General features: G+C 42.4%; 3 protein-coding genes across 7 annotated transcripts in view; 2 read left to right on the top strand and 1 right to left on the bottom strand.

Annotated features, from left to right (window-relative positions):
- Positions 1 to 27,776, top strand: part of LOC121841796 — a 314,557-nt gene that overhangs the window by 53,383 nt on the left and 233,398 nt on the right. The gene's annotated exons all lie outside the window — the stretch shown is intronic.
- The window catches only part of LOC112231940 (zinc finger protein 583), a 969,163-nt gene that overhangs the window by 848,841 nt on the left and 92,546 nt on the right, over positions 1 to 27,776 (bottom strand). The window lies entirely within an intron of this gene.
- Positions 6,888 to 21,873, top strand: LOC112231858 (zinc finger and SCAN domain-containing protein 12-like). 3 transcript variants are annotated; one of them, XM_042311908.1, is made up of 6 exons: positions 6,888 to 6,950; positions 9,755 to 9,864; positions 10,524 to 14,162; positions 15,253 to 15,383; positions 15,954 to 16,049; positions 18,869 to 21,873. In XM_042311908.1, exons 3-6 carry the CDS (start codon positions 14,123 to 14,125, stop codon positions 20,162 to 20,164), a joined length of 1,563 nt encoding a protein of 520 aa, XP_042167842.1. In that variant the 5' UTR covers positions 6,888 to 6,950; positions 9,755 to 9,864; positions 10,524 to 14,122; the 3' UTR covers positions 20,165 to 21,873. The 3 variants fall into 3 exon arrangements, with proteins under 3 accessions (XP_042167842.1, XP_042167840.1, XP_042167841.1); XM_042311906.1 differs by having other exon boundaries at positions 10,524 to 14,554; XM_042311907.1 differs by lacking the exon at positions 15,954 to 16,049 and having other exon boundaries at positions 10,524 to 14,554.

The following is a 27,776-nucleotide window of genomic DNA, read 5'->3' as shown; positions in this document are numbered from 1 at the left end:
AATATACATAACTTCTGATCATATAAATCACCCAACAGCCCTTTATAACCAATATAAACTAAATATACCTACACATACACACACACACTAACAAACACCTATTTATTATGGAACATTATGCCAGACAAAATTAAACGGGCCTATTTATATAATGAATTCGTAGGGCAGAAATGATAAAATATTAAAGTACTGGACCTCTAAGTAAAGGCTTCAGTCATGCAAAAGCTATACATAAATCCAATATGGTTCGCTCCTTGTTCAAGAAGGACCTTATTCCCTTCATTCAGATTATAACCTCACTTTCGGTTGTTTGAAAATTAAACAATCTTCAAAATATCACTCTTTTTAAAACAAGCCATAGAAAGCTGGTTGCCATTTCAGTTTAATCCACTAGAAAAAAAGACAGAACAAATATTACAACACATATTATGGTTAAACTCAAATATACTAATTGATATTAAAAAAATACAAAAAAATACAGTAATCTTTGTAAATTATATCATAAATAGGACTGGTAGAGTTATTTCACACATGCAGTTTACAAAAATATGGAAATGTCTGCTCTATCCAAAATTACCAACTGCAGCATTACTGCAAAAATGAATGAGGCAAGTGAAAGGGGTACAAGGTAACAAATTTGTCTGTCAGACCTGCATTAAAGACCAAAATTGGTTAAAGAAAATTGTGATAAATAAAAGTATACCAGTTTCATTTTAGGACCAAATGCACCATACAGGTTGCAAAATAGTTGAAGAGATTTTCGATAAACCACGTGCCATGGAATCGGTACATGTGACAACTACGCTTGATTCAAAACTTTGAGTCTTTCAATTTTTAATTATTATACAAGATTCTTGCAACCAATATAATGTTATGCACAGTGTGTATATCTATATCTTTCTTTCTACAGTGCATTCAGAAAGTATTCAGACCCCTTGACTTTTTCCACATTTTGTTATATTACAGCCTTATTCTAAAATGGTGTAAATATTATTTTCTCCTCACCATTCTACACTCAATACCCCAAAGCAAAAACAGTTTTTTTGAAAGTGAAAATATTACATTTACATAAGTATTTAGACCCTTTACTCAGTACTTTGTTGAAGCACCTTTTGCAGCGATTACAGCCTCGTCTTCTTGGTTATGACTAAAAGTTTGGCACACCTTTATTTGGGGAGTTCCTCCCATTCTTCTTTGTAGATCCTCTCATGCTCTGTCAGGTTGGATGGGGAGCGTCGCTGCACAGCTATTTTCAGGTCTCTCCAGAGATGGGGTTCAGGTCAGGGCTCTGGCTGGGCCACTCAAGGACATTCCTAGACTTGTCCGGAAGCCACTCCTGCATTGTCCTGTTGGAAGGTGAACCTTCGCCCCCAGTCTGAGGTCCTGAGCGCTCTGGAGCAAGTCTTCATGAAAGATCTCTGTACTTTCCTCTGATCATCTTTCCCTCGATCCTGACTAGTCTCTGCCGCTGAAAAACGTCCCCAGCATGATGCTGCCACCACCATGCTTCACTGTAGGGATGGTGCAAGGTTTCCTCCAGACGTGACGCTTGTCATTCAGGCCAAAGAGTTCAATCTTTCTTTCCTCAGGCCAGAGAATCTTGTTTCTCATGGTCTGAGAGTCCTTTAGGTGCCTTTTTGCAAACTCCAAGCGGGCTGTCATGTGCCTTTTACTGCGGAGTGGCTTCCGTCTGGCCAATCTACCATAAAGGCCTGATTGGTGGAGTGCTGCAGAAATTGTGGTCCTTCTGGAAGGTTCTCCCATCTCCACAGATGAACTCTGGAGCTCTCTGAGTGACCATCGAGTTCTCGGTCACCTCCCTGACCAAGGTCCTTCTCCCCCAATTGCTCAGTTCGGCCGGGCGGCCAGTTCAAGAAAGAGTCTCGGTGGTTCCAAACTTCTTCTATTTTAGAATGATGGAAGCCACTGTGTTCTTGGGGACATGCAATGCAGGTAACCTTCCCCAAATCTGTGCCTCAATATAATCCTGTCTCGGAGCTCTACAGATAATTCCTTTGACCTCACCTCATGGCTTGGTTTTTGCTCTGACATGCACTGTCAACTGTGGGACCTTATAAACAGGTGTGTGCCTTTCCAAACCATGTCCAATCAATTGAATTTACCACAGGTGGATTCCAAAAATAAGGTATATCAGTTTATATATTTTTTATAAATGTGCAATTCTAAAAACCTGTTTTCGCTTTATCCTTATGGAGTATTGTGTGTAGAGTGCTGAGGAAAAATATTAATTTAATCCATTTTAAAATAAGGCTGTAACATTACAAAATTGGGAAAAGGGGAAAGAGTCTGAATACTTTATGAATGCACTGTATATATGGGGGATACAACCATCCCAGCTCTGCAGATTTGCTGTGAAGGGACAGAGTCATTAGATCACTTGTTTTGGTACTGCCCATATGTGGCTTGTTTTTGGTTGCAGGTTCAGGAATGGCTGAAGAATTGCTACATTTACCTGGTTCTAACTCTGCAAATAGCACTGCTGGGTGATTTTGAAAAGTCATAGTCAATCGATCAATAATATAATAATACTCTTAGCAAAAATGGTCATCTTTAATTTACAATTGTAGAAACAATGAGAATAGAAAGGTTCAGAACTTTGGTCAAACAGCACAGTTGAAAAATACAGTGGGGAGAACAAGTATCTGATACACTGCCAATTTTGCAGGTTTTCCTACTTACAAAGCATGTAGAGGTCTGTAGTTTTTATCATAGGTACACTTCAACTGTGAGAGATGGAATCTAAAACAAAAATCCAGAAAATCACATTGTATGATTTTTAAGTAATCATTTGCATTTTATTGCATGACATAAGTAGTTGATCACCTACCAACCAGTAAGAATTCCGGCTCTCACAGACCTGTTAGTTTTTCTTTAAGAAGCCCTCCTGTTCCCCACTCATTACCTGTATTAACTGCACCTGTTTGAACTCGTTACCTGTATAAAAGACACCTGTCCACACACTCAATCAAACAGACTCCAACCTCTCCACAATGGCCAAGATCAGAGAGCTGTGTAAGGACATCAGGGATAAAATTGTAGACCTGCACAAGGCTGGGATGGGCTACAGGACAATAGGCAAGCAGCTTGGTGAGAAGGCAACAACTGTTGGCTCAATTATTAGAAAATGGAAGAAGTTCAAGATGACGGTCAATCACCATTGGTCTGGGGCTCCATGCAAGATCTCACCTCGTGGGGCATCAATGATCATGAGGAAGGTGGGGGATCAGCCCAGAACTACATGGCAAGACCTGGTCAATGACCTGAAGAGAGCTGGGACCACAGTCTCAAAGAAAACCATTAATAACACACTATGCCGTCATGGATTAAAATCCTGCAGCGCATGCAAGGTCCCCCTGCTCAAGCCAGCGCATGTCCAGGTCCGTCTGAAGTTTGCCAATGACCATCTGGATGATCCAGAGGAGGAATGGGAGAATGGCATGTGGTCTGATGAGACAGAAATAGAGCTTATTTGTCTAAACTCCACTCGCTGTGTTTGGAGGAAGAAGAAGGATGAGTACAACCCCAAGAACACCATCCCAACCGTGAAGCATGGAGGTGGAAACATCATTCTTTGGGGATGCTTTTCTGCAAAGGGACAGGACGACTGCACCGTATTGAGGGGAGGATGGATGGAGCCATGTATCGCGAAATCTTGGCCAACAACCTCCTTCCCTCAGTAAGAGCATTGAAGATGGGTCGTTGCTGGGTCTTCCAGCATGACAACAACCTGAAACACACAGCCAGGGCAACTAAGGAGTGGCTCCGTAAAAAGCATCTCAAGGTCCTGGAGTGGCCTAGCCAGGCTCCAGACCTGAACCCAATAGAAAATCTTTGGAGGGAGCTGAAAGTCTGTATTGCCCAGCGACAGCCCCGAAACCTGAAGGATCTGCAGAAGGTCTGTATGGAGGAGTGGGCCAAAATCCCTGCTGCAGTGTGTGCAAACCTGGTCAAGAACTACAGGAAACGTGTGATCTCTGTAATTGCAAACAAAGGTTTCTGTACCAAATATTAAGTTCTGCTTTTCTGATGTATCAAATGTCATTCAATAAAATGCAAATTAATTACTTAAAAAATCATACAATGTGATTTTCTGGATTTTTGTTTTAGATTCCGTCTCTCACAGTTGAAGTGTACCTATGATAAGAATTACAGACCTCTACATGCTTTGTAAGTAGGAAAACCTGCAAAATCGGCAGTGTATCAAATACTTGTTCTCCCCACTGTATATGGCAATTAGAAATCAAAACGGGATGGTCTTCAGGGATAGATGGGAGGGGTTGAGGGTAGCTGAAGGGTGGGCCCAAAATAGACAGAAATAATGTAAAATATACTACGTCCGTAAAATGTATATAGTTTGTATAAGCTGGAAGTTGTCCATTCGTTTACTGCAATTAGGGGAGGGGTGGTTGAAAAAAAAAAAGGTATACTTCAAAATAGTTTAGTTGGGTTTGTCTGATGATGACTTTTGACTTATCATAGCTGACTCTTATTTACCCACATCCTCATAATTTATGTCCACCATGATGGGTGTAACAGCAATGAAGTTATTCTGTAACTACAGTACAGGTCTCATGTAGTGGAGATGGGTAAACACTCCATGTTTAAAGTGTGTTTTATCTCTGAGTTTTTAGTGTGTACTGTACGTATCTGATGGAGTGTATGTCTATGTAATCTGTATCACCTCTCTCTTCCAGGAGGAGGAGGAGGTGCTACTGGTGAAGGAGGAGGGGTGTGAGGAGGGTCTGGGGAACCCTAAGGGGACCATGGTCATGGAGGACAACCAGACTACCCCTCCTCCTGAACCCACAGAGGAACCAGCTGAGCAGCACAGGACCACACACAGTCTCACTGAGGTGAGCCGACTGTAAACTACTGTCTGAATGGTATTAGGTCAGGGCCCGTATCCACAAAGCCTCTCAGAGTAGGAGTGCTGATTTAGGATCAGTTTTGCCTGCCTTGTTTCCTGTTATTAGTTGATTTTGTTAGTGCATCCCTATATCTAATTTATCAGCTGTTGTCAAAGCCAAAAAGAGTATCAAATCAAATTGTATTTGTCACAGGCGCTGAATACAACAGGTGTAGACCTTTTCAGGGAAGTCAGGAACCAATATACACAGTCAGTTAGGAAAGCTAAGGCTAGCTTTTTGAAACAGAAATTTGGATCCTGTAGCACTAATTCCAAAAGGTTTTGGGACGCTGTAAAGTCCATGGAGAATAAGAGCACCTCCTCCCAGCTTCCCACTGCACTGAGGCTAGGAAACACTGTCACCACCGATAAATCTATGATAATCGATCATTTCAATAAGCATTTTTCTACGGCTGACCATGCTTTCCACCTGGCTACCCCTACCAACAGCTCTGCACCCCCCGCAGAAACTTGCCCAAGTCCCCCCCTGCTTCTCCTTCACCCAAATCCAGACAGCTGATGTTCTGAAAGAGCTGCAAAATTTGGATCCCTACAAATCAGCTGGGCTAGACAATCTGGACACTCTCTTTCGTAAATTACCCGCCGAAATTGTTGCAACCCCTATTACTTGCCTGTTCAACCTCTCTTTAGTATAGTCTGAGATCACCAAAGATTGGAAAGCTGCCGCGGTCATCCCCCTCTTCAAAGGGGGAGACACTCCAGACCCAAACTGTTATAGATCTATATCCATCCTGCCCTGCCTTCCTAAATCTTCGAATGCAAAGTTAACAAACAGATCAAAAACCATTTTGAATCCCACCATACTCCGTTCTTGTTGGCTGGCCCTCGCTACATTTGTCGCCAAACCCACTGGCATCTATAAGTCTTTGCTAGGTAAAGCTCCGCCTTATCTCAGCTCACTGGTCACCATAGCAACACCCACCTGTATCACACGCTCCAGCAGGTATATTTCACTGGTCATCCCCAAAGCCAACACCTACTTTGGCCACCATTCCTTCCAGTTCTATTGCTGCCAATGACTGGAACGAATTGCAAAAATCACTGAAGCTGGAGACTTATATCTCCCTCTCTAATTTTAAGCATCAGCTGTCAGAGCAGCTTACCTATCACTGTACCTGTACACACCCCCATCTGTAAATAGCACACCCAACTACCTCATCCCCATATTGTTATTTTTTTTCTCTTTTGCACCCCAGTATCCCTACTTGCACATCATCATCTGCACATCTATTACTCCAGTGTTAATGCTAAATTGTAATTATTTCCATTCTATGGCCTATTTATTGCCTTGCCTCCCTAATCTTACTACATTTGCACACACTGTACATATATTTTTATATTGTGTTATTGACTGTACGTTTGTTTATCCCATGTGTAACTCTGTGTTATTGTTTTTGTTGCACTGCTTTGCTTTAGCTTGGCCAGGTCGCTGTTGTAAATGAGAACTTGTTCTCAACTGGCCTATCTGATTAAATAAAGGTGAAATAATTAAAAAAAAAAAATAGAAATGCAGTTAAATGCTTACTTTACAAGCCCTTAATCAACAATGCTTTAAGAGGTTTTAAGAAAAATAAGTAAAAAATAGAAAATAAAAGTTACAAATAATTAAGTAGCAGCAGTAAAATAACAATAGCGTTATGACATCCAGGCATTTCAAGTATACTCAATTTTCGAAACGTCGCACACTAATCTTTTCTTTTTCATATACTCAAACAGCTTACTATTTAGGATGCAAATATGGTTATTCAGACACAGCCCATGTCTTTCAAGGATCCAACCACGAATGAGTGTCAAAGAATAAAATCTTAGTATCAAATCAACTAAAATGTTTGAATAGTACTCATAGCGAATTTCTTAATCCAACATCCTCTCACTCTGTATCTCTTACAGTCAGTAGATATGGAGGAAGGGAAGCCTGATCTGCTGCTGGTCAAAGAGGAGACAATAGAAGACAGACCAGAGACCATTGATCTGCTGAGTGGACTAAAGATGGGGGAGCAAGGTAAGGGAGAAATACATATAACCTACATACAGTAATATCAGGATGTAGGAATGGACATAAACCTAACAATTTCAAAGACCAATGTATCTAAAAGGGAGGAGGCACCAAATTCACTGGGGTGGAATTGGTGTGGAGGGTTCATGGGTGGCATTTGACAAATTCTTTGAATTCCTCATGTATAAATTATTGTTAGAAAAAGTTTGGTCCAAATCAGAGGTTAGATGCTATATTTATTGAACAATATATGAATCCTATAAACTAGAATGGACAAGCTGGGTGCAATCAATTAGCTTCATTTCTCAGAGATGAAATTATATTTCAAGCGAATAATGTTGCAGGAATGCTAATCTTATCTATTTCGAACAACAAAAACAATTTCAGAACAATCTGAGATGGTGGGTGTCAAAATCCTCTTTCTTGTGCTTCTTGAGGTGGAATGACCCTAAAGCATCCATACCAGGAGTCCACCCTCACATTCAGATACTCAAATGAACTCATCACATGCGCAAATGGGTCTGGACAATTGGCTCACAGTGTAAGACGCCTAGTTCCTGACGCTTATCCCCACTTGCGACTTAAGTTGAAATCCCCAATGGGGTCATCATTTTTCCTTTGATATGTGGACATTCATTGTGGTATTGTGTTGAGAAGAAAAGTGCAGTCGTCACCTCAAATGAAGATTAAGAATTGAATTTCATAAGGAGCTAGGCCTAAGACTTTCTTCTGTCGTCTTCACAAACATACTGCTAGGACCTACAAATATCTTAGTATATGAGGCTGCATGGTTGTGTACACTTGCCTACATGTAGGATAGGGCTACATTTTATATGCGTTTTTAGAACCATTATCTAGCTTAACTTGTCTCACGTGTAACAAAGTGTAAATTGACTGGTCTGGCTAGGTTCACCAAGTGTCCAACCTTGCCTTCTCCTAGCTTTACAACTTGAAGTCACTCAGACCAAGACGCAGCCTGTAGAATATGCCTAATACATAAATATTTGTTGCTACAATGAATATACATTTGAAGTCAGAAGTTTACATGCACCTTACCAAATACATTTAAACTCAGTTTCACAGTTCCTGACATTTAATCCTAGTAAAAATTCCCTGTTTTAGGTCAGGTAGGAACACTACTCTATTTAAAGAATGTGAAATGTCAGAGTAATAGTAGAGAGAATGATTTATTTCAGCTTTTATTTCTTTCATCACATTCCCAGTGGGTCAGTAGTTTACATACACTCAATTAGTATTTGGTAGCATTGCCTTTAAATAGTTTAACTTGGGTCAAACGTTTTGGGTAGCCTTCTACAAGCTTCCCACAATAAGTTGGGTGAATTTTGGCCTATTCCTCCTGACAGAGCTGGTGTAACTGAGTCAGGTTTATAGGTCTCCTTGCTCGCATACGATTTTTCAGTTCTGCCCACAAATTTTCTATATGTTTGAGGTCAAGATTTTGTGATGGCCACCCCAATACCTTGACTTTATTGTCCTTAAGCCATTTTGCCACAACTTTGGAAGTATGCTTGGGGTCATTGTCCATTTGGAAGACCCATTTGTGACCAAGCTTTAGCTTCCTGACTGATGTCTTGAGATGTTGCTTCAATATATCCACATAATTTCTCCCCCTCATAATGCCATCTATTTTGTGAAGTGCACCAGTTCCTCCTGCAGCAAAGCACCCTCACAACATGATGCTGCCACCCCCGTGCTTCATGGTTGGGATGCTGTTCTTCGGCTTGCAAGCCTGCCCCTTTTTCCTCCAAACATAACGATGGTCATTATGACCAAACAGTTCTATTTTTGTTTCATCAGACCAGGGGACATTTATCCAAAAAGTACGATCTTTGTCCCCATGTGCAGTTGCAATCCGTAGTCTGGCTTTTATATGGCGGTTTTTGAGCAGTGGCTTCTTCCTTGCTGAGCGGCCTTTCAGGTTATGTTAATATAGGACTCGTTTTACTGTGGATATAGACACTTTTGTGCCTGTTTACTCCAGCATCTTCACAAGGTCCTTTGCTGCTGTTCTGGGATTGATTTGCACTTTTCGCACCAAAGTACGTTCATCTCTAGGGGACAGAACGCGTCTCCTTCCTGAGCAGTATGACGGCTGCGTGGTCCCATGGTGTTTATACTTGCGAACTATTGTTTGTACAGATGAATGTGGTACCTTCAGGCATTTGGAAATTGCTCTCAAGGAGGAACCAGACTTGTGGAGGTCTACAAATTTTTTCCCCTGAGGTCTTGGCAGATTTATTTTGATTTTCCCATGAAAATACACCTCCAATTGACTCAAATTATGTAAATTAGCCTATCAGGAGATTCTAAAGCCATGACATCATTTTCTGGAGTTTTCCAAGCTGTTTAAAGGCACAGTCAACATAGTGTATGTAAACTTCTGACCCACTGGAATTGTGATACAGTGAATTATATGTGAAATAATCTGTCTGTAAACAATTGTTGGAAAATGACTTGTGTCATGCACAAGGTAGATGTCCTAACAAACTTGCTAAAACTATAGTTTGACCCAATTGACCTAAGCAGGGCCAAATTGACCTGTTGAACAAATACGAATGGATGGCGGCTCTACCGCTTGAGGTCTCTGATAAGTTGAATTTGTCATTTTGTTGCCGGATATAAATTATATGCTCAGCTGGCCGTCCACAGCATCGTGGCTTATTTGGCCAGGTTGCCCTTTGAGAAAAGCTAGCACTAGCCATTTTAGACTGATGGTTTAAAGCAAGTCTAAGCAAAAGTTCATAAGTATGGTCCCCTTATGTAGAGTTGTCTCTGCCATGTTTCTAAAGGTTGTTGGCTGGAGGCTAACAGAGGAGACTGGGTGGCCATATTGGATTCCCAGACCCAGATGGGTGCAGCCAAGGCCTCGGGGGACGACACCAGAGGCAACATATTGGAGGTCAGTGGATGGGAATCCATTTATTTTTTACCAGCTGAAGATGCACCTGAAGGTTCACACGGGAGAGAGGCTGTTGTATGTAGTTGGAAACTGGATGAGGTGAACTAAGGAAAGAATGAGTATGATGAGGCAGAGTAGATGATATGGGGATGGTGTCTGTAAAAATGCTCCACTGATGAAGAGTGACAACCATATCATGGTGTTTGATGCTGGTGTTTTATAATGAGGAAAATTCATTTTATCAAAGCGAGGGTACCAGATTTACAGAAAAGGTCAAGTGTTACCATAGTGAGAAATTATTCTACTTGTCACATCGCTTTGTGCAATAAAAGTACTGTACTTCATGTTCTGTGAGTGTATGACCATTTTGTTCAAATTAAATACAAAATTGACTCTGTGCTGACTGACTTTAGAAAAATGTTTTTCAGGCACAGTCTTTCCCTTATCTCAGTCAAACCAAACATTAATTATTGAATCAACACATAAGGACATTTTTTATAGTAAACTCCAATGGCTCCATATTGTTAGGTGCTTGAATCACAGTGTTAGAGATGGGCTTGACTGTGGTAAACAGTTTATAATATGTCATGTTTCTGTGTGTACAGCAAAGAGTTTCTTATATAAGGTTTTATGCTTGTCTTTACAATTGTTGTTTGCAGTGTGCAGTCCATGAGGACCTGCTGAAATCTGGTGTTGCTGGCGGGAGAGACTGGACCTCTGAAGCAGCTGGTCACAAACCCTGGCCCCGGATCAGAACCCTGGATCAGGAGCCGTCACTCTTCCTTCCCGAGTCAGAACCAGAACCGAACCACGTGGGACAGAGACTCCAGCACCACACAGAGCACAACCAGTGGACAGGTGGACTGAACAACCTCAGTCCTGGTGGTCATCAGAGAGACAGAGGCTCCAGTCAGGGATCCAGTCCACAGCCCAGACCCTTCTCTTCACAGTCTCAGTGCAGGGATGGAGCAGGACCTGGGCCTGATAGAGATAGACCCTCCTGTTCCTATGATACAAACACCACAGTATCCATGATGAACAGAGCAGGTCACCCTGCACTTCAGCCTTCACAGAGAGTGGTGGGAGACTCTCATGGTGGTAGTCTATCAGGAAGTCTGTCTTCTCCTTCAGGGTCTTGTCTAATGACTAGTGACTGGATTCATAGAAAGCCTGGACCTGGGTCTAGCCTTCCTCAGTTACCTCATGGTTACCCCACCAATACAGACAGGGCCAGGATGGGTGGTCACCACGAGAGGTACCTAGCCTATAACACAGCACACAATCCCAACAACACACAAACAATGGCTAGAGGTCAAGGAGGGAGCTCAAAGACTAACCACCTGACGGTGGTGGCACCTGCTTCTACCTCCTCTGGTGTCATTGGGTCACAACGTGGGAGGCCGAGCATTAGGACGGACGCTGAAAAGCCGTATGCCTGCCCCACGTGTGGGAAGCGCTTCGCTAAGACAAAATATATCAAGCAGCACCAGACCGTTCACACCAAGGAGAGGCCCTTCAAGTGCAAACTATGTTACAAGAGCTTCTCCTTCCAGAGTAACCTTATCAAACATAGGAGTGTCCACAATGGGGAGAAATCGTAGCACTGTGGCTTGAGACGTACACAGGGGAGATCTGGGAACAATTCTTTTGCTGACATATTATAGTCATCTTGTGAAGTGTCTCATAGAGAGGGTTTTTTGGAATACTAAGTCCCTCAGTTGAGCATCTGGGTACGCTCACATTCTCACATGATACAGACTTGTTGTTTGGTGTGCTGGCACAGTAAATCCATTTTGAATTCACTCACTTTTTGAAAGCATCCGTTATGATTTAAACAAAACTTTCCATACATGTTTGCCCATGGAAGAAGTTGTCAGAAAGTGACGTGAACTCCAATGTTGCAGCTTGGACCCTATTTCACATTATCTGAAGTTTGTGTTGTGCCCCGCCATCAGTTGAGACACAACATGCTCTTGAATACAGAGTGGGTGTCATTTCAATCATAGAAATATGACTCATAGAACGCTTTTGTGGAGCGATGGGTAACGATGCTTCGTGGGTGACTGTTGTTGATGTGTGCAGATGGTCCCTGGTTCGCGCCCGGGTATGGGCGAGGGGACGGTCTAAAGTTATACTGTTACATGCGCATAAAGTATGTGCAGATGTAATACCAGAGGAAGTAGGTGGAGTGGTTGGTGCCCTTTGACTGACCCGTATGGTGGATTGAGTGAAGAAACTTCATCCACACTTTTGTTTACAGCCAAGGCATTGGGGCAGCAGGGTAGCCTAGTGGTTGGAGTGTTGGACTAGCAACCGAAAGGTTGCAAGCTCAAATCCCCAAGCTGACAGAAGCTGTCGTTTTGCCCCCGAACAGGCAGTTAACCCACCGTTCCTAGGCCGTCATTGAAAATAAGAATTTGTTCATAACTGACTTGCCTAGTTAAATAAAAATTGCAATAAATCCAGGTAAAGGATGTTCTGCCCTCACAGGCCCCCGAGCCTGTTTAGTAGGGGTGTGACTTGAATTGGAATGTGACTGACAGAGTGTGATGGGTTTTTTCAGGGGTGGACTGGGACAAGAATTCGGGCCTGGCATTTTATCCACACCAGCCCACATCACAGTGTGCGCCGCCAACTCATTTTCCACTGGTGTCACTAACTTTTACAGTTGGTGACACCAGCCCATGATATGGTCGAACCCAAATGTCCAAATCATGAGTTACCATCTAATCAAGTTATTCATAGTGCAATAAAAAACACATTTCACCGTTTTATTTCCAAAATCGGGTCACCTTAATTGACAATATAGCAAATATAGTAAATTTGTCAACCCAAAATTCATGACAATCACTGGATTAGGTTGCACATCAAAATATAATATATTCAAACATAAGTCCAAGCAGGAATGTATGAGTTCATGATATTTTGATATGCATCCTAATCCAGCCATTGTCATGAGTTTTGACTTTGAATGTGTGTTTGTGTGACCTCAGCTCAGCCTATCAGAAAACTGGGCCGGCAATCCTGATAGGTCCAGCCATTGCCCACTGATCAGCCAAAGGCTCATTAGCAAAAATCATTAATAAAGGCTCATGGGCCACCGGCCATGTCATCTTACTCTTTTTGTATATAGAAAAATAAAACAATAAGTTGTGTGTGTGAATTTCGACCAGCCCACCCAACAAAGAAATTCTCTAGCCCATCTGGCATTTGACAGATGGCCAAGCTGCCTCTGGGTTTTTGAATGATTTTATTTTTGTTCCCCCTTTCCTACGATATTCCTGCAAAAAATATATAGTTTACCACCCATACAGTAGGTGGCGGCATGCACCTCAAACGATTGTTTGCCGACGACCACAATACCATAGAAGAAGGATACTTAGATATTCTTGCCTGTTTCATGTTCAGGGCTAGAAGGGATCCAGCTTTTTGTAGCAGGTTAGGAGAATTTACGAAGCAGGTTAGGAAAAGGGTTGGGGTTAGCTAAAATGAACAAAAAATATATTTTGATCTTCATTTGACAAAACTGGATCTCATCTAGATACCAACCATTCATAGGGTTGTTACTAGACGAGGTACAGCTACGGACGATATTTACCATTGAACTACTGCGAGAGTTTGGATGTACGTTTTGAAGCCTGATAAATCGGCTTCTTCTTATACGTCAGTGGTCGGATATCACTTTTGCTATGGCAATAGCAGCTAGAGGCAGGAGAGCAATGCGCAGATAACGGGTGGTCAATATGGAGTTTATTTGAAAATACCACATTTAGGCTGTATTGGCATTTGGAAGGACAAATTGGCTTGGTTATATTGTTATTGTATCTGTGCGCTGATACATTGTAGTTAATTTATTAACATATTTCCGCAGACCTTATTTTCGGCCCCTATCCTTTCCCCATTCAGTTTTTCCATAGAGACGGCTGAAAGAACCAGAGGTAGCTTATTTTCGGGTTTTAGGACTACACATTTTTTAAATTAACAACAAATCAATACATAAAGCACACGAGGGAACACAAGCATACATAGATTACAAACAATGGACAATCGAGCTAGGGGTAGGCTTTAGGACTACAAATCTAAGCGATATCCGACTCCGATTCGTCATCAGTCCAAACTCTCGCGGTAGTTCAATGGTACATCTCGTCCGTAGCTGTACTCCATCTAGTCACAACCGTTTCACAGCGGTACCGAGAACAGTTTCCACGTTATCGTTTTTATTGTTTAGACATTTATTAACACCAAGGAACTGAATCATATGACTCATTTAACGGCACAGCATCACGTACATACACCAGGTAGTATTTAATTCGTATTGGAGACGGGAGCTGGTTGATAGCAGCTAACTAGCGTTACACCCCCCCCACCCCCCCAAAAAGAACTAGCGTTACCTAGATACATCTAACAATGGCTAACTGTGTGGGTTTTCACACTCAAATAGCCTCCATCATGGAGGTGCTAGCGAATGCAGCAGTGGCAGAGATCTGTAAACTCGTAGACGACGACTATGCAGTGTTTCGTTTAGAAATAACTCAAAGCCAGAAAGAAAACAGGGGATTGCGGAGGAAACTACAGCTACAGGAACTGAAGGTGGCACGGGAGCGTGCAGAGAGGACAATACGAGAGCGCGTCCTCGCCAGTCGTCCCAGTAGTGTCAAGATGCTTGACGGATACAGAGGAATGGCAAGAGGTACATTTTGCAGAAGGCCAAGGCTGCGCGGCATGTCGCCGTTAATATAAAATTGTATTGGTCACATACATATTTAGATGTTATTGCAGGTGTAGCAAAGTGCTTGAAAATAGCTCATTTTATGTCGCCCCGTTCCCCTCTGCACATGTGTTCAGGTGTGTTACCCAGAATTGGGTCTTAGTCCGTTTTTGGATAGAATGATTACTTCGCTATCTTACGCAAAGACACAATCATATTCTATCCGGATTCTTGATTTGCTGCATTTCCTATTATTTACTCAACGAAAACAATGTGATACATGGAACATAATACATCAATCAATAAATAGTATAGTTATGAGAATTGTTACCTTACCTTCCTTTAAAAAAACATGTAACCTTTAATTAACTATGCAAGTCAGTTAAGAACAAATTCTTACAATGACGGCCAAACCCGGACAACTGCCCTATGGGACTCCCAATCACAGCCGGATGTGATTCAGCCTGGATTCGAACCATGGACTGTAGTGACGCCTCTTGCACTGAGATGCAGTGCCTTAGACCGCTGCACCACTCGGGTGATCAAATTGTAGACAGTGTAGCTCCCCTGAAATCAAAATGTAAAACACAAAAATATTAAACCCCCCCCAAAAAAAAAAAAAACATTCCCACCAAATTAGTGTAACCTAACCACTTATTTTCCCCCAATCACACACTCAGGTGATGGACATCTCACTGGAGGCCATAGGAGCTTTCTGAAGCCAGCGGGACACAATACATGGAAAGATGAACAACCAATCACTGTTGATGAGGGGAGTGGAACCTCAACCCAGCACATTATTGTGATAGAGGTTAGTGTAATGCATAAAATGTATTATTTGTCAATCAAATTTGGCCCTTTTTATTTCAGAAAGGCTCCCCTCAGCTATTCACTTGCTTACATGTACATTCTAATTTATCTGCCATAGGGGAGCTTGTGAGACTCCTACAACATTAAGTATGGTTACATGCACACAGTAATGCGATTATTAGCGCTGGTTGAGTTTGGATCAACTGAATGTATGCATCTTAAAGTAGTTTTCACATACAAACTTTACATGTCCCAATTCAGAATCAAATATCTTTCCCAAAAAAATAACATGATAAAACATTTATTTTGATTGGCGATTTTGTACATTTATCAGAGTGCCAACAGGATTTCGCAACATTTTATTGTAATTTCTGTGGCCAAAAATGCTTGATTTGGCGGCAGCATTTCTGAAATTTCATATAAAGGCATGTGCTCAGTTTTAGGACAATTTTAAGCAGAATACGTAATAGAAAAACAATTCGAAACATCTAAAGTGCTCAATTTAGTTTATTTTCCTCAACAAACAGCTATGTCATAATCCACTTACACACACACCCCTTCTCTCCATCAGGCTTGGGGCTTGCTGTCAACACGAGATGCACCTCCCATTCCATCTCTCTCTCTCTCTCTCAAAAAAACCCAAATTGATTCAAAGCTGATCAATCAGGTACAACCCTAATTCTGTAAACAAGGGCACCCTCATAGACGTCATCCTGACCAACTGGCCCTCCAAATACACCTCCGCTGTCTTCAACCAGGATCTCAGCGATCACTGCCTCATTGCCTGTATCCGCTACGGAGCCGCAGTCAAACGACCACTCCTCATCACTGTCAAACGCTCCCTAAAACACTTCTGTGAGCAGGCCTTTCTAATCGACCTGGCCCGGGTATCCTGGAAGGACATTGACCTCATCCCGTCAGTTGAGGATGCCTGGTCATTCTTTAAAAGTAACTTCCTTACCATTTTAGATAAGCATGCTCCGTTCAAAAAATGCAGAACTAAGAACAGATACAGTCCTTGGTTCACCCCAGACCTGACTGCCCTCGACCAGCACAAAAACATCCTGTGGCGGACTGCAATAGCATCGAATAGTCCCCGGGATATACTAAACGATATCATAACCGCCATCGATAAAAGACAGTACTGTGCAGCCGTCTTCATTGACCTTGCCAAGGCTTTCGACTCTGTCAATCACCATATTCTTATCGGCAGACTCAGTAGCCTCGGTTTTTCGGATGACTGCCTTGCCTGGTTCACCAATTACTTTGCAGACAGAGTTCAGTGTGTCAAATCGGAGGGCATGCTGTCCGGTCCTCTGGCAGTCTCTATGGGGGTGCCACAGGGTTCAATTCTCGGGCCGACTCTTTTCTCTGTATATATCAATGACGTTGCTCTTGCTGCGGGCGATTCCCTGATCCACCTCTACGCAGACGACACCATTCTATATACTTTCGGCCCGTCATTGGACACTGTGCTATCTAACCTCCAAACAAGATTCAATGCCATACAACACTCCTTCCGTGGCCTCCAACTGCTCTTAAACGCTAGTAAAACCAAATGCATGCTTTTCAACCGATCGCTGCCTGCACCCGCATGCCCGACTAGCATCACCACCCTGGATGGTTCCGACCTTGAATATGTGGACATCTATAAGTACCTAGGTGTCTGGCTAGACTGCAAACTCTCCTTCCAGACTCATATCAAACATCTCCAATCGAAAATCAAATCAAGAGTCGGCTTTCTATTCCGCAACAAAGCCTCCTTCACTCACGCCGCCAAGCTTACCCTAGTAAAACTGACTATCCTTCCGATCCTCGACTTCGGCAATGTCATCTACAAAATGGCTTCCAACACTCTACTCAGCAAACTGGATGCAGTCTATCACAGTGCCATCCGTTTTGTCACTAAAGCACCTTATACCACCCACCACTGCGACCTGTATGCTCTGGTCGGCTGGCCCTCGTTACATATTCGTCGCCAGACCCACTGGCTCCAGGTCATCTACAAGTCCATGCTAGGTAAAGCTCCGCCTTATCTCAGTTCACTGGTCACGATGGCAACACCCATCCGTAGCACGCGCTCCAGCAGGTGTATCTCACTGATCATCCCTAAAGCCAACACCTCATTTGGCCGCCTTTCGTTCCAGTACTCTGCTGCCTGTGACTGGAACGAATTGCAAAAATCGCTGAAGTTGGAGACTTATCTCCTCACCAACTTCAAACATCAGCTATCTGAGCAGCTAACCGATCGCTGCTGCTGTACATAGTCTATTGGTAAATAGCCCACCCATTTTCACCTACCTCATCCCCATACTGTTTTTATTTATTTACTTGCTCTTTTGCACACCAATATCTCTACCTGTACATGACCATCTGATCATTTATCACTCCAGTGTTAATCTGCAAAATTGTAATTATTCGCCTACCTCCTCATGCCTTTTGCACACATTGTATATAGACTCCCCCCTTTGTTTTCTACTGTGTTATTGACTTGTTAATTGTTTATTCCATGTGTAACTCTGTGTTGTCTGCTCACACTGCTATGCTTTATCTTGGCCAGGTCGCAGTTGCAAATGAGAACTTGTTCTCAACTGGCCTACCTGGTTAAATAAAGGTGAAATAAAAATAAAATAAAAAAATCGCTTTCAATTTGAAGATCGATATTTCTTTCTAATAAGTTGTCTTCAAAATACTTGATTGTGATTTTCTTTTCTGAAAGGGTCGTATGGTAGATAAAGAACAGATAACGTGGTTGATATGTACAATTTTATTTATTTTTTTAATCCAGAAAGATTGTTCTTTCGTGATCCGTATTAAGTTTTACAGAGTTTAAAATGGCAAAGCTGACAAATAGCACTCAGCTCTTTGAGCAGCGCTCTCCATAGACAGACTGGTGGAGAGCAGAGTGCCGACCACCCTACTAAAGCCAAGGTTAGCGGAGTAAAAGTTTGCGTGAAACGCCACTCACCTTGACTCTTTCAACACTTACCACAGTCTTCCCTGCTACCACTTCAGTCATTGTGGTCTGCCGCTGCTGTGGGAACTGTTGTGACATTCTCTTATGCTTTGCTGATTCGAAGTTACTGTTGATTGTTGACTTTCTCTAGTTTCTAAAAACATTTGGAAATTGTTTTGCACGTTCATTAGCTGTTATTTTTGTTGGAAAATTAGATTGATTTCAGTTCATTGTACTGCCTGTCAGCCATCAACAATCACCCATCATCTTCGCATGTGAATAGGCTGACAGGCCAGGGGGAAATAACTTTGTTGAAGTGTTGTCAGATTGGGTGTTACAATCTGTGTATGCTTACTTTGATTTTGACCTTACTCTGCCCATCTTAAATCGGTGTAAGGTGTTGACATAACCATTGCATAATCTGCATCCTGCCATAATCAGTTTAATATAGAATTTTTACTATGCATGTAAACATACTCTTAATGTATCCAATTCAATTCATGTACCAATAATAACCTCTCCTGTGTCAGTCTGTAGATACAGAGGCTGCAGGTCCTGAAGGATCGTCTCTGGTCAAGCAGGAGAAGACTGAAGGTGAGGAGGACCAACAGCACAGCAGAGACATCCAGACTGGAGCGGCTGTAGCCACAGAGGACCCCACCAACGCCCCAGCACAGCCCAGGACTCGACGCAGCATCATGGAGGTCAGTGGAACGCTGAACTCCGTCCTCAATTCCGAGACAGATACCAAGACTTTAACTGTAACACACAGGCTTTTACACACAGGATCTGACCACAGATCAGACCCAAAGAGACTTGGGCTGTGGAAACTGGGCAGTCCTCCTGCTCCCGGCTCAGACTATGTACCGGTATTTCACCAGAACGAGAGGACAGTTCATTCCCGTGAGGATGGTGATGGTGATGCGTTACACACTGGCGGTGATGATCCGTCTTGTTCTTACGCTACAGAGATGGACCCTGGCAACATGCCCTTGGGTTTAGAGACACAGACTGATCTGTCTAGAGGGGACTGGAACCAGTACAGTAGTAGTATATACTCTGAAGGGTGCCAAGATAAGAAAGTGGAGGGTCTGGTTGTAGAGGAAGTGACTGTGAAAGTGGAGGGCGACATTTCTCCCACATGGAATGCAGATAGTCACTTAGGAGACGGACACTCACAGGGAAGATATTTCTTAGATTACAGGGAAAGCTTAGAGAAAAATCCAAATGTCACAACCCACTCGCCTTCATACGCGTTCGGGGACCGTGACCCAGTGTCCACGTCGATGGGGCCTTCCGATTCACACAGCCGCATCCTTCTCGATCAGGTATTGCACTCAAACGACAGTGCTAGAGCCCAGGCTCGGGGAGGGGGAGAAACCTCAGACAATAGTAAAGAGAAACGGTTCCTCTGCATGTTCTGTAACAAAGGCTTCAGCAGCCCTCAGAGTGTGGAGATCCACCAGAGGGTCCACAGAGGGGTTAAACCCTTCAACTGTACCCAGTGTCACATGCGCTTCAGCCAATCTAGTGACCTGAAGAGGCACCAGAGGGTCCACAGAGGGGTGAAACCCTTCAGCTGTACCCAGTGTCTAATGCGCTTCACCCAGTCTAGTGACCTGAAGAGGCATCAAAGGGTCCATACAGGGGAGAAACCCTTCAGTTGCCCCCAGTGTGACATGCGCTTCACCCAGGCTGGCAGCCTGAAGAGGCACCTGAAGGTCCACACAGGAGAAAGGCCGTTCGCCTGTCCGCACTGCGGGAAGAGGTTCTCAGAGAGGAGATACCTCAGGATACATCAGCAGAAAAACCATTCCACTCTATAAACTAGAAACCATTCCATGTTATAGCGTATTACGTTTAGATCAAACCCTGCGTTGTTGTCAGCAGAAAAGATCCACAGATGCATTTGGAGTAGCGAAAGTAACACATTTCAGTGTTGAATATTCCTGTTTTGAATATTTCATCTGACAACTTGAATGAAAAATTTGTGAGGATGGTAGTGGCCTATATTGCCACTCCTATTTGCTATCTCTTCAGTATAAGCCTACAAGCCACTCAGGCGTGGAGGGAAGCAAAAGTCATTCCGCTACCCAAGAATAGCAAAGCACCCTTTACAAACTCAAACAGCCAACCAATCAACCTGCTAACAACCCTTAGTAAACTTCTTGAAAAAAAATGGTGTTTTACCAGATACAATGCTATTTCACAATAAACATATTAACAACTGACTTTCAGCCTGCTTATAGGGAAGAGCACTCAACATGTACGGGACATACACAATGATGATTGGCTGGAAGAAATTGATAATAAGAAGCTTATGGGAGATGTTTTGTTAGACTTCAGTGCAGCTTTTGACATTATCGATCATAATTTGCTGCTGGAAAAATGCATGTTATGTCTTTACGTGCCCATTTTTACCACATTCTTGCCAGCATACGCCTTTTATACCTCCTATGCGCATGCCAGAATACAGGTGACGAGTGGCAGTAGTGGTGTGCAGATGCTGGTGGGCGTTTATTTGAATAAATCCATTGAATATACACTTTCAAAAATATATACTTTATTTTTTTTTGTCAGGCAGGTCCTAAGAAACATAAGACTAATAATGTATTTTCAAAGGGATAGAATAGGCCTAGCATAGAGTTTAATGATGTTATGTACAAATGAATGAAGTCAATAGTTCATTATTTTGTTCATTAAACCCACGACACACACCTACCCCATTCAGTCAACACGCTTGTATTTTATAGTAAGAATAAATACATTTTCCGACACAACCACTGTCATATAAAAAAGTGGTATTCTGAAATAGAAGCACGTGCTTTTTTGATCCTTTTTTGATCCACATTTCATCTATTTCCTACCCTCAATCCACTTTGTTAGGGAGCAGAAAATAAGAGTCGAGTTCATATTTCACAATCTCCGCAGGCTTTTGGAGTTGCCTTTACGCGATCGAGCAAAATAGTAGGTCTACGCTTGCTACATTATAGCATTCAATATGTTTCTGATTTGCTCAGCCAGAAACCAATTAACCAAATAGCCTGAGACAAATCCGTGAAGTCAGGATTAGGCGTAGGCTACTAAGCAACTGCGAGTGAAGGGCAAAATAATCCACTTGTTAAACTGCATTGGCCTATATTACATGCTGACACAATGTTCTAACAAATGAGCCAACTATACAACATGATCATGAGCAGCACTCACCTCAACTTAGCTAACATTTCCCCAGGTGACATCAATAAGGGACCATAACTTTCACCTGGTCAGTCTATGCCATAGACAGAGCAGGTGTTCCTAAAGTTTTGTACACTATGTATAAGCCACTTAAGCCTAAAAAGTCTGTCATATTGTATTTGTACTGTGTAGGCTATATGATGTTCGCAAATGCCTGTTTCATTACTTTACTTCAACTACTTTGTTTGTCCCCAAGACGCTTTCAATTAGAAAATTAATGCAGTTCATGTGTATGTGTGGTTTTCATATGATTTATTTAAAACTTGTTTAATAAACACAATGTGACTTTTCATTCTAAGACTTTCATTGAGAATCTCTTCAGTATACATCACATCTGATCTCACCATAGTCTGCATACACCTGACAGTGCTTTATAAACAATTTACACTTACTAAATATACCTCAATCTCAACCACACTGCACACTGCCCTAACCCATCTGGACAAGAGGAATACCTATGTGAGAATGCTGTTCATCGACTACAGCTCGGCATTTAACACCATAGTACCCTCCAAGCTCGTCATCAAGCTCGAGACCCTGGGTCTCGACCCCTCCCTGTGCAACTGGGTACTGGACTTCCTGACGGGCCGCCCCCAGGTGGTGAGGGTAGGCAACAACATCTCCACCCCGCTGATCCTCAACACTGGGGCCCCACAAGGGTGCGTTCTGAGCCCTCTCCTGTACTCCCTGTTCACCCACGACTGCGTGGCCACGCACGCCTCCAACTCAATCATCAAGTTTGCGGACGACACAACAGTGGTAGGCTTGATTACCAACAATGACGAGACGGCCTACAGGGAGGAGGTGAGGGCCCTCGGAGTGTGGTGTCAGGAAAATAACCTCACAACGTCAACAAAACTAAGGAGATGATTGTGGACTTCAGGAAACAGCAGAGGGAACACCCCCCTATCCACATCGATGGAACAGTAGTGGAGAGGGTAGCAAGTTTTAAGTTCCTCGGCATACACATCACAGACAAACTGAATTGGTCCACCCACACAGACAGCATTGTGAAGAAGGCGCAGCAGCGCCTCTTCAACCTCAGGAGGCTGAAGAAATTCGGCTTGTCACCAAAAGCACTCACAAACTTCTACAGATGCACAATCGAGAGCATCCTGGCGGGCTGTATCACCGCCTGGTACGGCAACTGCTCCACCCACAACCGTAAGGCTCTCCAGAGGGTAGTGAGGTCTGCACAACGCATCACCAGGGGGCAAACTACCTGCCCTCCAGGACACCTACACCATCCGATGTTACAGGAAGGCCATAAAGATCATCAAGGACAACAACCACCCGAGCCACTGCCTGTTCACCCAGCTATCATCCAGAAGGCGAGGTCAGTACAGGTGCATCAAAGCTGGGACCGAGAGACTGAAAAACAGCTTCTATCTCAAGGCCATCAGACTGTTAAACAGCCACCACTAACATTGAGTGGCTGCTGCCAACACACTGACTCAACTCCAGCCACTTTAATAATGGGAATTGATGGGAAATGATGTAAAATATATCACTAGCCACTTTAAACAATGCTACCTAATATAATGTTTACATACCCTACATTATTCATCTCATATGTATACGTATATACTGTACTCTATATCATCTACTGCATCTTTATGTAATACATGTATCACTAGCCACTAACTATGCCACTTTGTTTACATACATCTCATATGTATATACTGTACTCGACACCAGCTACTGTATCTTGCCTATGCCGCTCTGTACCATCACTCATTCATATATCTTTATGTACATATTCTTTATCCCCTTACACTTGTGTGTATAAGACAGTAGTTTTGGAATTGTTAGTTAGATTACTTGTTGGTTATTACTGCATTGTCGGAACTAGAAGCACAAGCATTTCGCTACACTCGCATTAACATCTGCTAACCATGTGTATGTGACAAATAAAATTTTATTTGATTTGATTTTACACATACCCACACACTAACAAGCACCTACTGTACACATCAAAATAGTTTTGTCAGGTTTGTCTTATGATGACTACTATTTTTACCCACATCATATTTATGTCCATGATGAGTTTAACAACAATGAAGTCACCCTGTATCTACAGTTTATGATGCAAACATATTGGGGATGGGTAAACACACAGGGGCCATACTTGCAAACATTAGAAAAAGTTCAAGGTAAAGTTTAAGTATCAGCAAATTAAAATCCTTGACGTAGTGGCATGTGATCAAAGCCTACATGTTAGCTGTTGCCACTACATGAGCTTACAGATTTAGCCCTATAATAACCTCACCAGATGGCTGTGATTATTTTCTGTAACAAATGATGTATCAGCCAAATAAAAATGGTCAATGTAGTTGGATGTTTTCCAACACGTGTTCATGGAATAGTCCTTAACAGAAGTATAACAGCATGTACTGATAATCAGAGCAACTACATTACCTGTATCTAACTGATTGGCCAAATTGCTTTCTGTGTTAAGTGCCTAGATCCAGATAATTTTCACAGATTGTGGCAAGGTTTCGAATCTCACGTTAGTCCCCCCCCCCCTTTGAAAAGTATTATATTTGTGTTAGTGTGTTGAAAGGATGTAGCCTACAGCCAACAGTTTGTAAATGAAGATTAAGAATTTATGTATTTATTAAGGAGCTACCTCTTTCTTCAGCCTTGCAGACAAACACTGCTATGACCTAATAATCATATTGCATAGGCTATATTATATTGCCGTGTACACCAAATCATCTACTTCGTCACATATATGTTATTTGACTTGAGGATGAGCATTACAATGTACTACGAGTAGTATTACAGGTTGTACTCTCACTATCATCCTACAGATGGCAGTATTGCAGTTTATTTTAAATACGGTTATCGGAAGTCCGGACTCGAACCCACGCTAAGCCTAACGTGTGTAAAATATTCCAAATCGACAATCTTAATGGAGGAAGATATTTATTATTATCAGATGGGGAATTGTTTTTATTTGACAGTCATCTAACTCTGAGCGGGTCGAAAGTTTCAAGTTCCTTGGTGTCCACATCACCAACGAACTATCATGGTCCAAACATACCAAGACAGTCGTTTTTTATTTATTTTTATTTATTTTACCTTAATTGAACTAGGCAAGTCAGTTAAGAACAAATTCTTATTTTCAATGACGGCCTAGGAACAGTGGGTTAACTGCCTGTTCAGGGGCAGAACGACAGATTTGTACCTTGTCAGCTCGGGCGTTTGAACTTGCAACCTTCCGGTTACTAGTCCAACCACTAGGCTACCCTAGGGGCACGACAACACCTTTCTCACCTCAGGAGGCTGAAAAGATTTGGCATGGGTTCCCAGATCCTCAAAACGTTCTACAGCTGCACCATCGAGAACATCCAGTACATCACTGGGGCCAAGCTTCCTGCCATCCAGGACCTATATAATAGGTGGTTTCAGAGGAAAGCCCCCCAAAATTGTCCCAAGTCATAGACTGTTTTCTCTGCTACCGCACGGTAAGCGGTGCCGGAGTCTAGGACCAAAAGGCTCCTTAACAGCTTCTACCCCCAAGCCATAAGATTGCTGAACAATTCATCAAATAGCCACCGGACTATTTACATTGACCCCCCTCATTTGTTTTGTACACTGCTGCTACTCGCTGTTTATTATTTATTCATAGCCACTTCACCCCTACCTACTTGTATGAAGTGCATCGACTAACCTGTACCCCCGCACATTGACCCTGTATATAGCCTCGTTATTATTTGTGTAACCTTTTATTATTTTTTACTTTAATTTATTTGTAAATATTTTCTAAAATCTTCTTGAACTGCACTGTTGGTTAAGGGCTTGTAAGTAATCATTTTACGGTAGTCTACACTTGTTGTATTCGGCGCATGTGACAAATAAAGTTCGATATGATTATCATATTCTGTACTATAGGAGCTCCGATCAACAGTAGAGCTATACCATAACCTACATTCATTCACATCAGATAGTGTCCTCCTCATGCTATAACCTATTAATGCATATGGGACTTTGTATGGTATACTTCCATTGTCGATTGGCTATAGTCGTCCGGAAACATGCAGACCGACACAGGCTACTGGCACAGCTACATAAACAATCAACGCTACTCTAGTATATTCTGTATCATATAACGTTAGCCGTGGAGGCTTGCACTTACATCTACAATGTTATATATACATTATTATAATCATCCACTTCGTCATGTGTGGACCAGCAGTGAACAGTATTTCCCTTAACAAAAATGCTTGAAGCGAGGGGTTTTCGAACCGGCATTTAATGAACACTGTCGTTTACGAGTCAACCGCATTAGCGCTGTTTGTCACCTGAAAAGCAATGGCTACGGAACATGACAGCTATTTGACAAGTCCATAAGGCAACAAAAAAAATGTTTTACTATCCAATTCAAGGATGCGATGATAATGCAAAATTGACATAGACCAAGTGAAGAGGAACAAATGTAAACCTTAAATTTGTAGGTTTAAAGGTATCCCTTTGGTGGCCAAGTTGACCTATTTTAAGAAATGCCATTGGTTTGTGGAAAAAAAGTTTAAGCTCGATGATAAACTGTTACCGGAAATAATCAAGACCACCTGGTGAGGTTTGCGTAGGGCTAAATGTGCAAGCTTATGTAATGGAAACCGCTAACATGTAGCCTTTGATCACGTGCCACTACTCAACAATTTTAACAGGCTGAGGCTTGACCCCTTAAACTCGAGGGTCGAGTTGCCTGCGAGTTTTCGCTCCTTCCTTGTACTTGATTGATACATTAAGGTCACAAATTAGTAAGGAACACCTCTCCCCTGGTTTTCTAGGTCTTAATTGAAAGGAAAAAAACTAAAACCAGCAGACACTAGGCCCTTCATGGAATGAGTTTGACACCCCTGGCCTCATTTTTTAAATTGAACTAGACAAGACAGTTCGGAACAAATTATTATTTACAATGATGGCCTAGGAACAGTGGATTAACTGCCTTGTTCAGGGGCAGAACAACAGATTTTTACCTTGTCAGCTAGGGGTTTCGATCTGCAATCTTTCGGTTATTGGCCCAATGCTCTAACCAGTAGTGATGGGAGCCGGCTCGCATATCAGAAGAGCCAAATCTATTTATAAAAAAATTATGATATGAATAATCAAAAGATGTAAATTAATATAATGAAATAATTCAAAGAACAAAAAAATAAATAGAATTATATAGGCCTAAATGTTCAAGCGCGCACACACATTCGTTCTGACTGTCTGCTCAGACTAACAGCCTCACCTGTTTAACCTGTCAATCAGACACACAGTGTCAACCAATGAACCAAAGATGCATGAGGGAGGGCTGAACCAACTCACTCACAGTCACACACTAAGCAGCCGAGGAGAGAGAGGAAGGACAGCTATGAAAACAACAACTGGAAAATGAGTCGGAAGCACAGTAGCATTTGGATGCATTTTAATAATGTAGATAATGTTAGAGCACAGTGTAGAATTTGCCAAAACAAAATCTCATATAAAGCCGGTTCTACGCACAACCTACACCGGCATATGCGAACTATGCACCCAACGGTGAAGATAGCTGTATCTTTGAGAAACTAGCTGGCCTGCTAGTGATAGTGGCGGAACCAGCACATGGAGGTGTATTCACTCAGTCAAGTAGGCCTACTCCGCAACCCACAGCAACGCAGTCTTCAATGGACCAGTTTATGCCAAAGTCTATGTTTGTAGCAAAACGAGGTGAAATTGATATTGCATTGGCTAAAATGATTGCCACCGATTTCCAGCCATTTTCGATCGTGGAGGACAGAGGTTTTAGAAATTATAGCAATAGCCTAAATCAAATGTACACAATTCCAAGCAGGAAAACCCTTTCAAGATCACTTATTCCACAACTGTACGAGAGCACACAGGCTTCAGTGCGGGAAAGAGTCCAAAAAGCTACTGCAGTTTGCCTTACCACTGACTGGGTAACCACTTCTTACATGTCGGTTACATGTCACTTCATTGAAGATTTTTCGATGTCTAGCTTGTCTTCTGGACTGCTTTGAGTTCAGTGACAGACACGCCTCAGAGAACTTGTTGAGAGTGGCAAGTAGATGGAAAAGTGGTCTATTGTGTTAGCGACAATGCAGCTAACATAACCGAAGCCATGAACATTTTTAAATGGACCCATCATCCATGTCTTGCCCACACAATCAACCTGATTCTAAGAGAAGCTCTGAAGGTAATGAAGCCCAC

This window comes from Oncorhynchus tshawytscha, linkage group LG34 (assembly GCF_018296145.1).
Source record: "Oncorhynchus tshawytscha isolate Ot180627B linkage group LG34, Otsh_v2.0, whole genome shotgun sequence".
Classification (NCBI taxonomy): Eukaryota; Metazoa; Chordata; class Actinopteri; order Salmoniformes; family Salmonidae; genus Oncorhynchus; species Oncorhynchus tshawytscha.
The sequence above is the reverse complement of the archived record's forward strand: the minus strand, read 5'-3'. Positions and strand labels throughout refer to the sequence as shown.